The following is a 14,798-nucleotide window of genomic DNA, read 5'->3' as shown; positions in this document are numbered from 1 at the left end:
TAATTTTTTTTTTGCTTATAAATTTCTGAGAAACCATGTTTGACTATATAGAGAAAAAATTTTCTGTTTTATTAAATAGAGATCTGAACATAAACATTTGTTGAGAATTTAAGACCACCACTCTAAAATTTAAGTGTTGTGTCATGTGATAATATGAGACCATGCTTCCAGACTCTTTGAGGTTCATCGGATTTAGTGCATTCATTCATGTATTCTGCAAATGTTTTTAGATTATGTACCAAGTACCCTTGTTCAGATCACTGAAGAGTAAGCATTAGGCCACCTATCTAAGACTTCATTTCAGATAGAGCTTGCTCACTAGTGGGAGAGAAAGGCAACAAAACAATTAAATAAGTAGCAACATAATATGTCAGTCGGTGCTAAGTGTTATGGTGGAAAATCGAGCAGGCTGTGGGTACCGAGGCTGATGGCAACAAAATGCTGGGTGAACTGGCAAAGCGCATCTGCAATGGCAAAGGTGACAAGAGAGGATACTTGGAATGGTCTTTTTAAAGGCTTACAGCAGGGTCAGGGGGCCATGGTGGCTAGACAGGACAAAGACATGGGGAAAGAGATGAGAAGAGTGCTGTGGCCATCGTAGACCACTGGGTGACGGGGTGGTGGCAGGGGGACTTCAAACAGTATGAACAGTGTGCCAAGTTGAGAACATTTTGAGTACAGCAGCCACCTGTTCACTTACAGTTTAAAAAGTGTTTCTTCAGCTGCCGCAGGTGGAAGAACTGTAGCAGAGAGGGGATGCAGGAAGACCACACAGTCTTTTGTGACAGTGATCTCTGGAAGCTGTGTGTGCCTGTTCTGTAGCTATGGAGTTGAAGCGAGGCAGTAGGATTTGGAACATTCTGACAATCAGAAGACGTAGTCCTCCATGCCCTCTCCCAGAAAGAGAGGGTAGGCTCAGAAGAGTCCTGGCCACGCTAACATTAGGAACACTTACTCATTAGCAAAATGAGAAAGATTCATCAAAGGAATCAGAGAGCAAGCAGCTAATGAGAAGAGAGAGAGAAAAAAATGTTAATGACATTATAAAAGCCAAGGGCAGAAAGTGTTACAAATAGAATTGAGGTATCGGTGGTTCCAGTGCTGTTGATTGGTTGAGTATGATGGAAACTGATTAATTTTTCTGGCAGTAATAATTTTCAAGTTTATGATTATTGTGCATTCACTTGCTGATGTCTAGTTATTTCTTCTAGTAAGAACGTGCAACATGAGATCTGCCTTGATAAGTGCGCATTATTATCTAGAGTTATAATATTGCACATGAGATCTCCAGAACGTAGTCATCTCGCATAACTGAAATGTTATACGTGTTGGTTAGCAACTCCTCATTCTCGGTCTTTTAGCTTTGGTAGGAGTCCTCTTTTTCTTCCCTCCAACCTCAATGACTCAAGTGCTCTGTTTCTGTAATGTATAAATACTTGAAGATTTCCAGGAGATGCCAGATACCAAAGCTTGTTACAGGAACAAGCTCAGTTTTGCTCATGCTTCTCAGATAGCAAATCTGTGTTGAGGTCGTTCAGAGTAAGGTCCTTTGCTATGGCTTTGTAAACCGGTCCTGTGTTTTATTATGTTTGGCATAACAGAATTGCCTAAATTCATTTGCTAAATGTTGTTTCAAAGATTTATAAAAGACAAGCCAGATTCAATGATTATTTTAACCAACACATACCAGTCATTATTCAGAAATCTTTATTGAGTCTCTCTCTCTCTCTCTTTTGTTTTTAGAAAAATGTGATGAGCCCCTTGTCTCCGGACTCCCCCATGTGTCTTTCAGCAGCTCCTCCTCCATGTCTGGTAGCTATTCTCCCGGCTATGCCAAGATAAACAAGCGAGGAGGTAAGCCAACTTTTGATTCTTTTATCAATAAACATGTTAATTAAGAACATGTTATATTTATAACTATATATGTATATATAACATATATATATATATATATATAGTCACACAACAGATGTTGGCAGGCACCAAAAATCATTCTTGCCACCTCTATCAAAAAAAAAAAAAAAAAAGATTATAGATACCATGAACCTCTCATGTAATCTCTGTTGGGGAATAACAGAAAAATTTAGGCTGGAAGTTAGAGATAGTAAGTCAAAATGGAAGACATTTTGAAGTTGTTTGAAATAATAAAGTCAAAATGGCATAAACACTTAAAGTCAAAATTCCTGTGAAACGGGCTAGCGTGGTGGCTCACACCTGTAATTCCAGCACTTTGGGAGGTCGAGAAGGGTGGATCACAAGGTCAGGAGTTCGATACCGACATGATGAAACCCCTCTCTACTAAAGATAGACAAAATTAGCTGGGCCTAGTGGTGGGTGCTTGTAATCTCAGCTACGCTGGAGGCTGAGGCAGGAGAATCTCTTGAACCCCGGAGGTCGAGGCTGCAGTGAGCCGAGATCACGCCACTGCACTCCAGCCTGGGCGATGGGGTGAGACTCCACCTCAGAAGAAAAAAAAAAAAAAAAAGTTCTGTTAATCAAAAATCACTTAAAGATGTAAAAGCGTTGACTCCTAAAATGTATACAGTGTATTAAAAAGAGCACTTTGTATCTACTGTATATTAACGTAAAAACTTAGTCCCTATTAAAGATGCAAATAGCCTTGTAATTTTTCCTCCAGGACCCAGAATGTAGCTGTGTTATAAAATCTGTGTAAAGGTAGCTAGATGTGTTCAACTACAACTTGAGTCCTTGACCTTAAATCATGGTATTCCTTAGTAACCAGCAGTTTCAAATTTTGTAGCAATTCATTGAGAGTAAAAGAACATAATTAAGGACAGAGGCAAAAACTCTTTTGCTTCAAAGGAGCACTGGTAGAAATATGGGTGAATAGCAACTTAAAAAGGAAGGAAACAATATTATCTTAGATAAATATGGGTCAACAAACAAAGACCACGATGTTTTATTCAGTAAATCAGTAATGATGGTTGGAAGGGGCTTGGGTGGAGAGGGAGTAAAAAGAGATAGTTGTTAAAAGTTACAAAGTTTTAGTTAGACAATATGAATAAGTTTTGGATATCTATTTATAGCATGGTGACTGTAGTCACCATGGAGGTGAGCATCACACACTGACATCTGTTGGTGGGGGCTAGGAGAGAGACAGTGAGGGGGGCAGGTTGGGGAGGGATAACATGGAAAGGAATGCCAGATATAGGTTACCAAGAGATGGAGGCAGCAAACCACATTCCATGTATGTAACTATGCAACATCCTAGATGATCAACAATCTTGCATAATCCCAGAATCTAAAGTACAATAAATAATAATAATAATGTGTTGCATGCTTGAAAATGGCTAAAATAATAGCTTTTCAGTGGTCTCACCCTTTATAAAAAATAATTGTGGTGTCGTGGATATATTAATTACTTTGGGTTAATTATTTTACAATACGTATATCAAAACACCATGTAAAAAAGTATAAATATATAAATTTTTTTGTGATTGCACCTTAATAAAACTAAAGGAAAATAAAAATATGAAATCATAAAATAAATCTTGAGTCAACCAATTCTAGAAGTAAAAAAAAATAAAAGGGAAAGAATATAGGAGGAAGCAAGGAAGGGAAGAAGAGAGGGAAGGAGAAAGGGAGAGATGGAGGGAGGAATGGAGGGAGGGAGGGAGGAAGGAGGGAAGGAAGGAGGGAAGGAAGGAGGGAAGGAGGGAAGGGCTATAGCAAAGATGGAAAAAAAGAGAGCAGGAGGAAACTCAAAATAAAAACAAGAGGAAATAATAAAGACAGGGAGAAAAAAATCTTGCATCAGTAAAGAAAGGCATATCAGGTTTAGGAAGACCAAAAACCAAGAAGAATAGAGATAAGAAAAAGCTAACCTAGTAAATACAGAATAATATAAGGTATTCACAGAAGTATGAAGAAGTCTCAGTCAGTAAAAAGACTTGGTAAAAGAATGATTTAAAAGCAAAGGTAGAGGAACATAACAAAAATGCAGTTTTAATGTAATATTAGTATAAATTAGCTCATTTTTATAACTTGATATTCATCAGGCAATGGACATGAAAGTATTGTTGAGTTATTATAAGTTATCAAAAGTTCTGCCTAAAGATGTTGAAGTAATAGAAATTTAAATTTATTTCTCTCTTGTAAAAATAATTGGAAACAACTATAAAATAATTAATATAGACAGAAAAACATGACACAATGGACTGTCCATACCCAAATGATAATTACAATACAGACCATCCCAGTATTAGAAAATCTAGAACAGGCCGGGCGCGGTGGCTCAAGCCTGTAATCCCAGCACTTTGAGAGGCCGAGGCGGGTGGATCACAAGGTCGAGAGATCGAGACCAACCTGGTCAACATGGTGAAACCCCATCTCTACTAAAAATACAAAAAATAAGCTGGGCATGGTGGCGCGTGCCTGTAATCCCAGCTTCTTAGGAGGCTGAGGCAGGAGAATTGCCTGAACCCAGGAGGCGGAGGTTGCGGTGAGCCGAGATCGCGCCATTGCACTCCAGCCTGGGTAACAAGAGTGAAACTCCGTCTCAAAAAAAAAAAAAAAAAAAAAAAAAAAAAGAAAAAGAAAATCTAGAACAAAATATAAAAAAGATATACCATATAATTCTAGGTGCCAAGAGAATGTATTTTTCCCTAAAATAAGTGCCATGACACCAAGAGACCAAAAGCAACTGTAAGGAATGGAAGCAGAGTCAGAAAATGCTACTTCTGAAAGTTTTGAGGGAAAATATGACTGAATAATATGACAGTAAATCTGGGCAGGTCAAGTTCTGTCATACATACAGCACTGCAGGAATACAAATGATACAATCTACTCAACAATGAGAAACTGGAAAGTGCACAATAAAGAAAATGTGGACAAGTGACTGATGTTGAGTAAGGAACCCATTTCTTTTTTCTTTCTTTTTTTTAAATTGTATTTTGGGCTCTGGGGTATATGTACATGTCTTACATAGGTACTTACATGCCATGGTGGTTTGCTGTCTCCATCCATGCTCCCCACCCCTGACACCTACATCAGGCATTTCTCCCAGTGTTATCCCTCCCCATCCTCCCCGTCCTCCCACTGTCCCTCCCCTTCCTTCCCCTCTACCCCCTGACCTAGCCCTGCAAGTGTTGTTCCCTTCCCTGTGCCCAATTGTTCTCATTGTTCATCACCCACTTATGAGTGAAAACATGCAGTGTTTGGTTTTCTGTTCTTGTGTCAGTTTGCTGAGAATGATGGTTTCTAGATTCATCCATGTCTCTACAAAGGACATGAACTCATCGTTTTTTATGGCTGCGTAGTAGTCCATGGTGTAGATGTGCCACATTTTCTTTGTCTAGTCTATCATTGATGGACATTTGGGTTGGTTCTAGGTCTTTGCTATCATAAACAGTGCTACAAAGAACATACATATGCATGTGTCTTTATAATAGAACAATATATAGTACTTTGGGTATATACCCAGTAATGGGATTGCTGAGTCGAATGGAATTTCCATTTATAGATTCTTGAGGAATCGCCACACTGTCTTCCATAATGGAACTCATTTCAATATAAGACCTCACTAAACAGCATAGTTGTTAGTTGCAGGACAGAGTATAAATGTTATAGGCACAGAAATTTTAAAGTGATAATTATGGGAATTAGAGAGATGTGGGTATTTTTTCTTTCTAATCTTTTAGAGCAGCAGGCTACCAGATGCTGAAACTTTATGTACAGATTTATTTTGCCTTTGATTTTTTTACGGGAATTAATATCTTTTACAAAAAAAAAATACTTTTGCTGCTCTCATTTAATTCTAGAAAATTTAATTTTTTTAAAATTTGTTTTAACATAATACAAGATACCACATTACATCATTTAGAACTACTTATGTTTATAGTCATATATACAGAGAGAGAGATATATCTGATATTAAGCTTCTAAAATATTAATATATTTTTAACTTGAATACTGAGATTTGAGGAGTGTCTTTACTTTCCTTATAGGATTTTTGTCGGTAGTTTGTAGACTATATAATAATATCTAGATAGATGATTGATAGGTAGATAGTTAGATATATATAGACAGACAGACAGATAGATAAATAGATAATATATTTTCAGAAAGACAGATGTTTCAAAAGCCAAAAACTATAAAACAAAAGTATGGTTTCTTAACTGTGTGACTTAACATTCATTTATTTTTGACTATTGAAATACTGGATTGTCATACATTGGGGTGAAATTATCATGTTGGGAAGAAAGTGTTGTCTGTCCTGTAGATACAGGTTTACTCTTCATTGTAGCCCATTTTATCGTCATTTGTTATGTGGGGAGGTGCAGCTATGTACTTTTTGGCTCCTAAAGACTGCTTTGCTTATCAGCATTATGCTCTGCATAATGATGTATAACTCCCCATCCCCAACCCTCTAATTTTTGCTCGCTAATTTTTGTGGCTGGTGAGGTAACTAAGCTATGTCTTCCCCCTTTATGCTGCTCTGACTCTGAAGATACAGACAAGACACAAACATGTAGGGCTTAACCCTTGCTGGCCACGTGAGTGTGGGTCAAGGGAACTAGCATGAGAAAAGAAGGTTATGTCCTCCCTAAGGAAAAATAAAAAGAAAGGTACATATAGTTGCTATAATACAAAACAATTATTTTTTTTGAGACTGGGTCTCACTCTGTATCCCAGGCTGGAGTGCAGTGAAATTATCTCAGCTTACTACAAGCTCCACCTCCCAGGTTCAAGTGATTCTCCTGCCTCAACCTTCCAAGTAGCTGGGATAACAGGACAATGCCATCATGCTGGACTGACTTTTGTATTTTTAGTAGAGGTGGGGTTTTGCCATGTTGGCCAGCCTGAACAATAAAATACTTTATTCCACTATAAAGTTTATATTCAAATATCCTTGGGAGGAGAGCCATGTTGGGTAAAACATATGATAAGATATACATGGTTAATAGCCTGCATTGAGAGAAAGGAGATTTTTTTTTTTAAGTATAGCATGATGTTATCTATCTGGAAGATATACAGAAGACAGAGAATTCCAAACAGAAAGTGTTGGAGATACATTTTCTTAATTTACAAGTAACAAGGGTCATCTGATACAGACTATCAGACACTATATAAGTGCCTGAAAGTGAGAAGATAATATACTAACAGAACAATGTAAGAATTTAACCTACTAATTATACAAATGTAGAAAAGAACAAATTCAGTAGTGTATTATGTTGACAAATATTGGCTTCAAGTTTTGTTATGTACTTAAATGATACTCCTAAAATACATTTTGGAGAGACGGTTTATAAATACATAGAAAAGCACAGTATAAGTGAAATGTTTGGATAACAGAGTATCACATATTTATAAAATTGAATTTAGGTTATGGGTCTCCATAATCCAAATCCATCTGCTATAATCTTGATGTCAGGGACCAATACATGGCAAATGTTGGGAGAAATGTGATGTTAAAACTGAAAAATTTATGTGTAATTCTAACATGTCTTTTGAAGACGGCTGCTTTTAGTTTGTAGGTGCCTTTGTTGTTTTGTATCAATGCCTTATTCCTGTGATGTGTGTTCTGATGTATCCCCACATTTTTCATCCATTGAAGGCTTCCCAGTCTTGTGTCATTCTGGGTTAATAGCAGTTAGATGTGTTACTCTTTCCAAGGTTAGCACAGATAGAAAACATTTGAAAGTTTGTTACAGTATATTATCCACCTTATTTTCAATGTAGCATTTTACAGATTATAAACTGTTTTAATCTGTGTTCTATTTGTTTCTCAATCTTCATAACAATCTGATTAGAAAGAATGGTAAGTTAGAGACGCCAATCAATTCTTCTGCCAAACTTTCAACCTTGTGCTTCATATGCCTTTCGTAGAAATCAGCCTGTTTAATAAATGGTGTTGGGAAAACTGGTTAGCCATGTGAAGAAAGCAGAAACCAGACCCCTTCCTGACACCTTACACTAAAATTAACTCCAGATCGATTAAAGATCTAAACATAAGACCTAACACCATAAAAACCCTAGAATAAAACCTAGGCAAAACCATTTTAGGGATAGACAAGGAATTCATGGCTAAACACTGAAAGCAATGGCAACAAAAGCCAAAATAGATAAATGGTATCTAATTAAATTGCAGAGCTTCTGTACAGCAAAGGAAACAATCATTAGAGTGCACCCGCAACCAACAAAATGGAAAAAAAAAATTGCAAGCTACCCATCTGGCAAACAGCTCATATCCAGATTCTACAAAGAACTAAAACAGGTTTACAAGAAAACAAACAAACAAACCCATTCAAAAGTGGGCAAAGGACATGAACAGACACTTTTCAAAAGAAGACATATATGAGGCCAACAAACAAATGAAAAAATGCTCATCATCACTGGTCATTAGAGAAATGCAAATCAAAACCACTTTGAGATACCATCTCATACTGGTTAGAATGGTGATCATTAAAAAATCAGGAGACAACAGATGCTGAAGAGGATGCAGAGAAATAGGAACACTTTTACACTGTTGGTGGGAGTGTAAATTAGTGCAACCATTGTTGAAGATACTGTGGCAATTCCTCAAGGACCTAGAAATAGAAATTCCATTTGACCCAGCAATCAAATGGGTATATACCCAAAGAATTATAAATTTTTCTATTATCAAGACACATGGACACATATGTTCATTGCAGCACTGTTTACAATAGTAAAGACTTGGAACCAAGCCAAATGTCCATCAATGATAGACTGGATAAAGCAAATGTGGCTCATATACACCATGGAATACTATGTAGCCATAAAAATCGATGAGTTCATGTCCTTTGTAGGTACTTGGATGAATCTGGAAACCATCATTCTCAGCAAACTGACACAAGAACAGAAATCCAAACACCACATGTTCTCACTCACAGGCAGGTGTTGAACAATGAGAACATGTGGACACAGGGAGGGGAGCATCACATGCTGCAGTCAGTTGAGGGGGGCAGAGAAGGAACAGTGAGGGGTGGGGAGGGTGGGGAAGGATAACGTGGGGAGAAATACCAGATATAGGTGTTGGGGGGATGAAGGCAGCAAACTACCTTGCCATGTATATACCTATGCAACAATCTTGCATGATCTGCACATGTACCCCAGAATCTAAAGTACACACACACAAAAATCTGCCCAGTTCTCCTGCCAGAGGGACAGCCATTCCACCACATGGCCCTGGTCCCCCTCCACTTCCACAGAGGCTTACAGAGGTCACCTGACCTCAAGGGATGCTATTAAAATCTCTCTGTATGTTACGTGATATCATTTTGGGAACACAGAGGAATGTTGGGGAAACCATAACAGGCCATGTGAAACAAGACAGAGAGAGGAGGAAAGCAGGTGCTGTAGAAGAAGGGAGGGCATGAGGCTGGGGTATCTGCACAAAGAAGGACAAATTAAGCTCTGATTTCACTCACAGCCTCTTTCAGGCCCCTGTTTCCTGCTTGTTTAACCTCTGGCTGAACTTCAGCTTGAATCTCTGAGATGTATCATTCCAGTTCTAATAGTCACCTCCTCTTATCTGGGCTCATTGGAGTAAGTTTCTTTTCCTAGTTACTAAATAACTTTTGATTTTAAAGAAAACAAAAACAAAAGCTGGTGATTCTCCCCATTTTGGAAATTCAAATAAAACACATAGAAACCCAAAAATACATCGTTAGTTTCTAAAGTGGCATAGCTAGGGAACATTGACACAGGGAGAGGGGCACAAATCCATGTCTTCTGCTGGAACGTGACACTTTTTATATGTGATTATACCCGATGAGGCAGTATCAGTGCCGCCTTGTTTCATTAGCCCAATGATGGGGCTAAAATGAGTTTGAAGGTTTGAGTCAAGTTAGATTTATTTATGCTTATAGAGCCAGAGAAACCCAAACTTGCAATCTCAGCATTTCCCAACTGATGTAAATATTGAATAATTTTCTTTCTTTTAACCTTCCTGCCACTTATTTTTACTCATTAGATCCTTCTAAGAATCTTGTTTGTTGCTTCCTCAAAGATGTTTTCTCTTAGGTATTTTCTCTGAGAAACTTCTCCCATTTTAAGAATGTTTCATTTTCTCTATCAAACCAGAGGGCAGAAGGCTGTGGTGATGATGTTGTTTTCACATTAGGTGTCCATTATTTCCTTCTGCAGGGAAGACAGATTGCACTTGCAGGCCATGTAATTAATGATCACTTATCAAAGGAATATGTAAATAACGGATATCTGGCGAGACTGCTAGAATAGATATCTTGAAGTCCCTACTTGTATATTAAAGAGAACCATAGTCCTTAACTTTCCTTAAAAGATACCACTTTATACTAGAATGATTTATAATCATTTTGGTATATACCCAGTAATGGGATTGCTGAGTCAAATGGTATTTCTGGTTCTAGATCCCTGAGGAATCGCCACACTGTCTTCCACAATGGTTGAACTAATTTAAACTCCCACCAGCAGTGTAAAAGCATTCCTATTTCTCCCAATCCTTGCCCGCATCCGTTGTTTCCTGACTTTCTAGTGATCACCATTCTAACTGGCATGAGATGGTATCTCATTGTGCTTTTGATTGGTGTTTCTTTAATGACCAGTGATGATGAGGTTTTTGTTCATGTTTCTTGGCCAAAAACCAACCCAAATGCCCATCACTAATGTACTGGATGATGAAAATGTGACACATATACACCATGAAATACTATGCAGCCATTAAAAAATGAGTTCATGTTCTTTGCAGGGACATGGATGAAGCTAGAAGCCATCTTTCTCAGCAAACTAACATAGGAACAGAAAACTCAACATTGCACATTCTCACTCATAAGTGGGAGTTGAAGAATGAGAAACATGGACACAGGGAGAGGAACAACATACACCAGGGTCTGTTGGGAGTCAAGGGAGACAAGGAGGTGAGAGTGCATTAGGAAAAAGACCTGATGCATGTGGGGCTTAAAACCTAGATGACAGGTTAATAGGTGCAGCAAACCACCATGGCGCATGTATGCCTATGTAACAAACCTGCACATTCTGCACATGTATCCCAGACCTTAAATTAAAAATAAATATATTCACTAAAGCCATAGTTTCCAGTTTAATAATAAAAATACATTAACATAAAAAGGACACCACCGAAGTTAGTAATTGCCAGGCCTTGATGCCACAGCTTGCTCAGATAATCACTGTAAGCTGGCATCATTTTCCACTTCCTGTTGGCCAAGAAGTAGTTCTAGTGATTAGCATGACACCAGCCTCTTCCCTAGTTCACAGTTGCGTACCTCTGGACACATGTTGAACTGCCGCTTACAGGCTCCCAGGTGTCTCAGCAAGTGGTATTGGCTTACTCTACTCTTGAGAATCTATTATTCCCGCTACTCCTAGAAAACAAATGTTTTCCTTTATTCTAGTCTCAATTCTCTTGCCTCTGCATTACATTCATAAAACACCTCTTTCCCTCTGCTTTTTCTTTGTTCTCCTCTTTTGCCTTTAAATATTAGAAGAATCTGTCGCAATTAATTACATCTAGAATTGAAGGTGACATAGTATAAACTGGGAATGCAACCACTGCTTCCATGAGGGCATTGTCTGCCTGTGTGGCTCTGGCACCTCCTGCTGGTGTACTTCTGCTGCCTCTAGTCCGTGATGTACTCCTTTGTGACATAAAGGCCACTCATGACAGCCCCAATCTGCCACAGCAGGCAGTATTCTTAACCTTACTAAGCAAGCTCTTCCCTTGGAATATAACATCAAGGCTTAAATTATGAAGTAAAGTTCCCAATTGGTGAGATTCTGTCCTATTTTTGTAGCTTCCATTCCAATATTTTTTCTCTTTCCTTTTGCCAGCTTCTACCATGTAGCATTTTAAATATTTTGCTCCTTTTCTCACTCTCTGATAATCCATTATTACTTAAGTATGACTTAATCAGTGAAGTGTTACCTCTCTTAGGATGATTTGCCTTTTAAAAGCATATCCTTGGGAGCAGAAAAATTCAAATAACTGGTTTTCTAATGGGGCATTTCAGAATATTTGACATTCCCATTTTTGCTGGTTATACTTCTTCATCTTCAAATGATTCTCCTGGAAACACCTGCTGATTTTGTTGGCTCTGAGGCAGTGCTGAGCAATGAAAGGAGAGTGGCTTGTATTCATGCATAACTAAGTTTCAGTACTGAGCTGACCCAGGATCAGTACGAGATTAGTCAATTATTTAAATGTATTGCATCTTGGTTTCCTGATTTCTATGATTATCTGAACCAGGACACAATAATGATAAGGAAAATAATGTGGAATAATTCATCGTCTGAGCCAGGAACTTTTCACAGTGAAAGAGACTATCATTAATAGTTACACTGGGGTAATCCTGGAAGTATGGTCTCTCTACTTATAGTTTAAAATAAAATCAGTTATATAATTTAGCAGAGCTACTGTGAAGATTAAAAGAAACAATTTACACAAACTTGTTGCATTGAAATATTAATCTCATTCCTATAAGTTACTCCCAGCTTCTAAAACAACAATACAGATACCAACATTTTAAAACAAGGATTGAATTAAATACTTTGTCATTACAAAGATGATGCCTCGTTAAAAATTTATTGTTAGAATTTGTGTATTTGCCAATATATGTATGTTTTCCCTCATTATCTGACAGAATATTATAATAATTTAAAAATTAATAAAATAACATTTTAAATAATTTTAATATGTTTAGGGTGAATGGACTTACAGTAACTTAAAAATTCTGCAGGTCTTTCTCCTCAGACCCCTTTCAATTCAAATGAAACAGATTATTCCAGTGATTTTTAATTTTTTTTTGTTCTTATTTTCTTAAGGTCATTTGAATTTGATCTCTTAGAATCTGTACATCTTATAGAAACTAACATATAATTATTATGAGCCTCAGATAACAAATTGTTCTGGACATTAGGGAAAATAAAAAGTATCATCTTTGTTTTCCTTAGCTCTATGTATTACATTTTTTAAATACAGCTTTTCAAAGATTTATTCTAAAAATCTCACAGTTTTTATATCCACCTTCCCAGCTGAATGAGTTTCCAGCTAACTGATACTGTGAATTTTGATGTATTTTTTTTACTTAATTTTCAAAGATAAACCAAAATTTTGACTTCAATAGGAGTTTTGTAAAAATAACTGTGTAACACATGAAATCTTTGTATCATTGGCACTGTTATAAATGAAAGAATATTGAAAGCATACTTACCAGGTGATGGTTTTGTTTGGGTATGCCATATATTTTGGATATGCCATATATTTTGTTTGGGTATGCCTCTTTAATTTTTAAACAATATTCTTATCTTTCAGCCATTGCACTAAATTTTATAATATTGACATTTCCATGCCTCGTTTTTGTTTTCTTCATAGAAATCTGTGCTAGGTTTTGTGGCATTTCCCATAGAGCAATGTTTCCCAAAGTGCATGATGTTAATATGTGTTGTGAACACACATATATGCACATGTTTCCATAATCAAATCAGCCTGGGAGGAGGTTGTGCTCCAATATCTTCTTTTGGGGAATCATAGATCCTCTTTATCACAGAACATCTTCAAGGCCAGAAGAATACATTTCTACTTTGGGATTTGCTTTTATACAATTTTGCTAAACACTGTACACATCAAGGGCTTTAAATGGGGTTTCTTTAATATGCTTAGAAATATAGTTGTATTTCCCATGGGTTCACTACTGTGATTCTGAGAATACTGATTGCAAAAATTCTTTCATACTAAGTCTAATGATTTTTAGTTTAACAGAATGAACTAGAGTTAATTAAAGAAAATAAAGATAAAAAAAACTTTTTCAATTTTGGACTTTTGAGATAAAGAATTTTTTAGGTAATTATTTTTAGGAAATTGCTGCTTTCCCATTTGTGTACCAACTTCTATATACCTTAATATTTGCCATTCAGAAAATAATGTGCTGGCTTAATATTGATGCTATCACATTGATCCCTGCTGCCTCCTTCGAAATGGCTCTGGAATATTAATTTTCTAACACTCACTTTATATCACAACATTAATAGCTGGTCATCAAAAAGAGGGGGCAGTTTGTGAATAATTCATTATGAAAATATGTTTGGTAACTTTACCTTAAACACAATACTTAAAACTATCCTATTTGGTACTGGCCCTAAAAAGTTTAGGACATATGGGATGGGATAATTGCATCTGAAAGAACAAAGAAATGTACTTAAATTTAAAAAAAAAAAAAATTTAAGAAGAAGTGAAGAATAAATATACCTTTTTAAGAGTGTTGAAATGGGTTTTGATTTTTCATTACCCATAGGAGATAACTTGGACCATTTCCTACTTATGCTCAATTGCCAAAATTCCTCACTCCTATAATGAAACACTTTGAGTGGGTACTCTCTAGGACCCTCTCATCACTGAACACCCACATCACGTAGCCAAGATTGATCATCATTTCTTGTTCTTGATCTTATTGGGCTCTTATGAGATTCTTAGTGGTCTGGACCGCACCTCCCTTTGTACATAGATATAAATTCTATGAAATTTATGAAGAATGGTCAGGATATCTAGGCAAAAAGCTTTATCGAATACTTACACATTGAATTTTTCTTTCTAAATCATTAAGTCGTATGGGCAAATTGTGTTTTTGAGAATAATCATGTAATATTCCTTTATCCCTTTATTTTTTGCTTTTTTTTTTTAAAGACAAGGTTTGTCACCCAGGCTAGAGTGCAGTGGCATGATCAGGGCTCACTACACCCTCTGCATCCGTAGGCACAGGTGATCCTCCCATCTCAGCCTCCCTGGTAGCAATACATGAAATATTTGTATTGTTGACACTTGTTAT

General features: G+C 36.9%; 1 protein-coding gene across 2 annotated transcripts in view; it reads left to right on the top strand.

Annotated features, from left to right (window-relative positions):
* The window catches only part of CNTNAP2 (contactin associated protein 2), a 2,246,749-nt gene that overhangs the window by 614,549 nt on the left and 1,617,402 nt on the right, over positions 1-14,798 (top strand). For both annotated transcript variants that reach the window (XM_074378960.1, XM_003929829.4), the window contains one exon: positions 1,744-1,854. In XM_074378960.1, the coding sequence (XP_074235061.1) occupies positions 1,744-1,854 (111 nt within the window). The remainder of the gene's footprint in view (positions 1-1,743; positions 1,855-14,798) is intronic.

This window comes from Saimiri boliviensis, chromosome 10 (genome assembly GCF_048565385.1).
Source record: "Saimiri boliviensis isolate mSaiBol1 chromosome 10, mSaiBol1.pri, whole genome shotgun sequence".
NCBI classification, from domain to species: Eukaryota; Metazoa; Chordata; class Mammalia; order Primates; family Cebidae; genus Saimiri; species Saimiri boliviensis.
The sequence above is the reverse complement of the archived record's forward strand: the minus strand, read 5'-3'. Positions and strand labels throughout refer to the sequence as shown.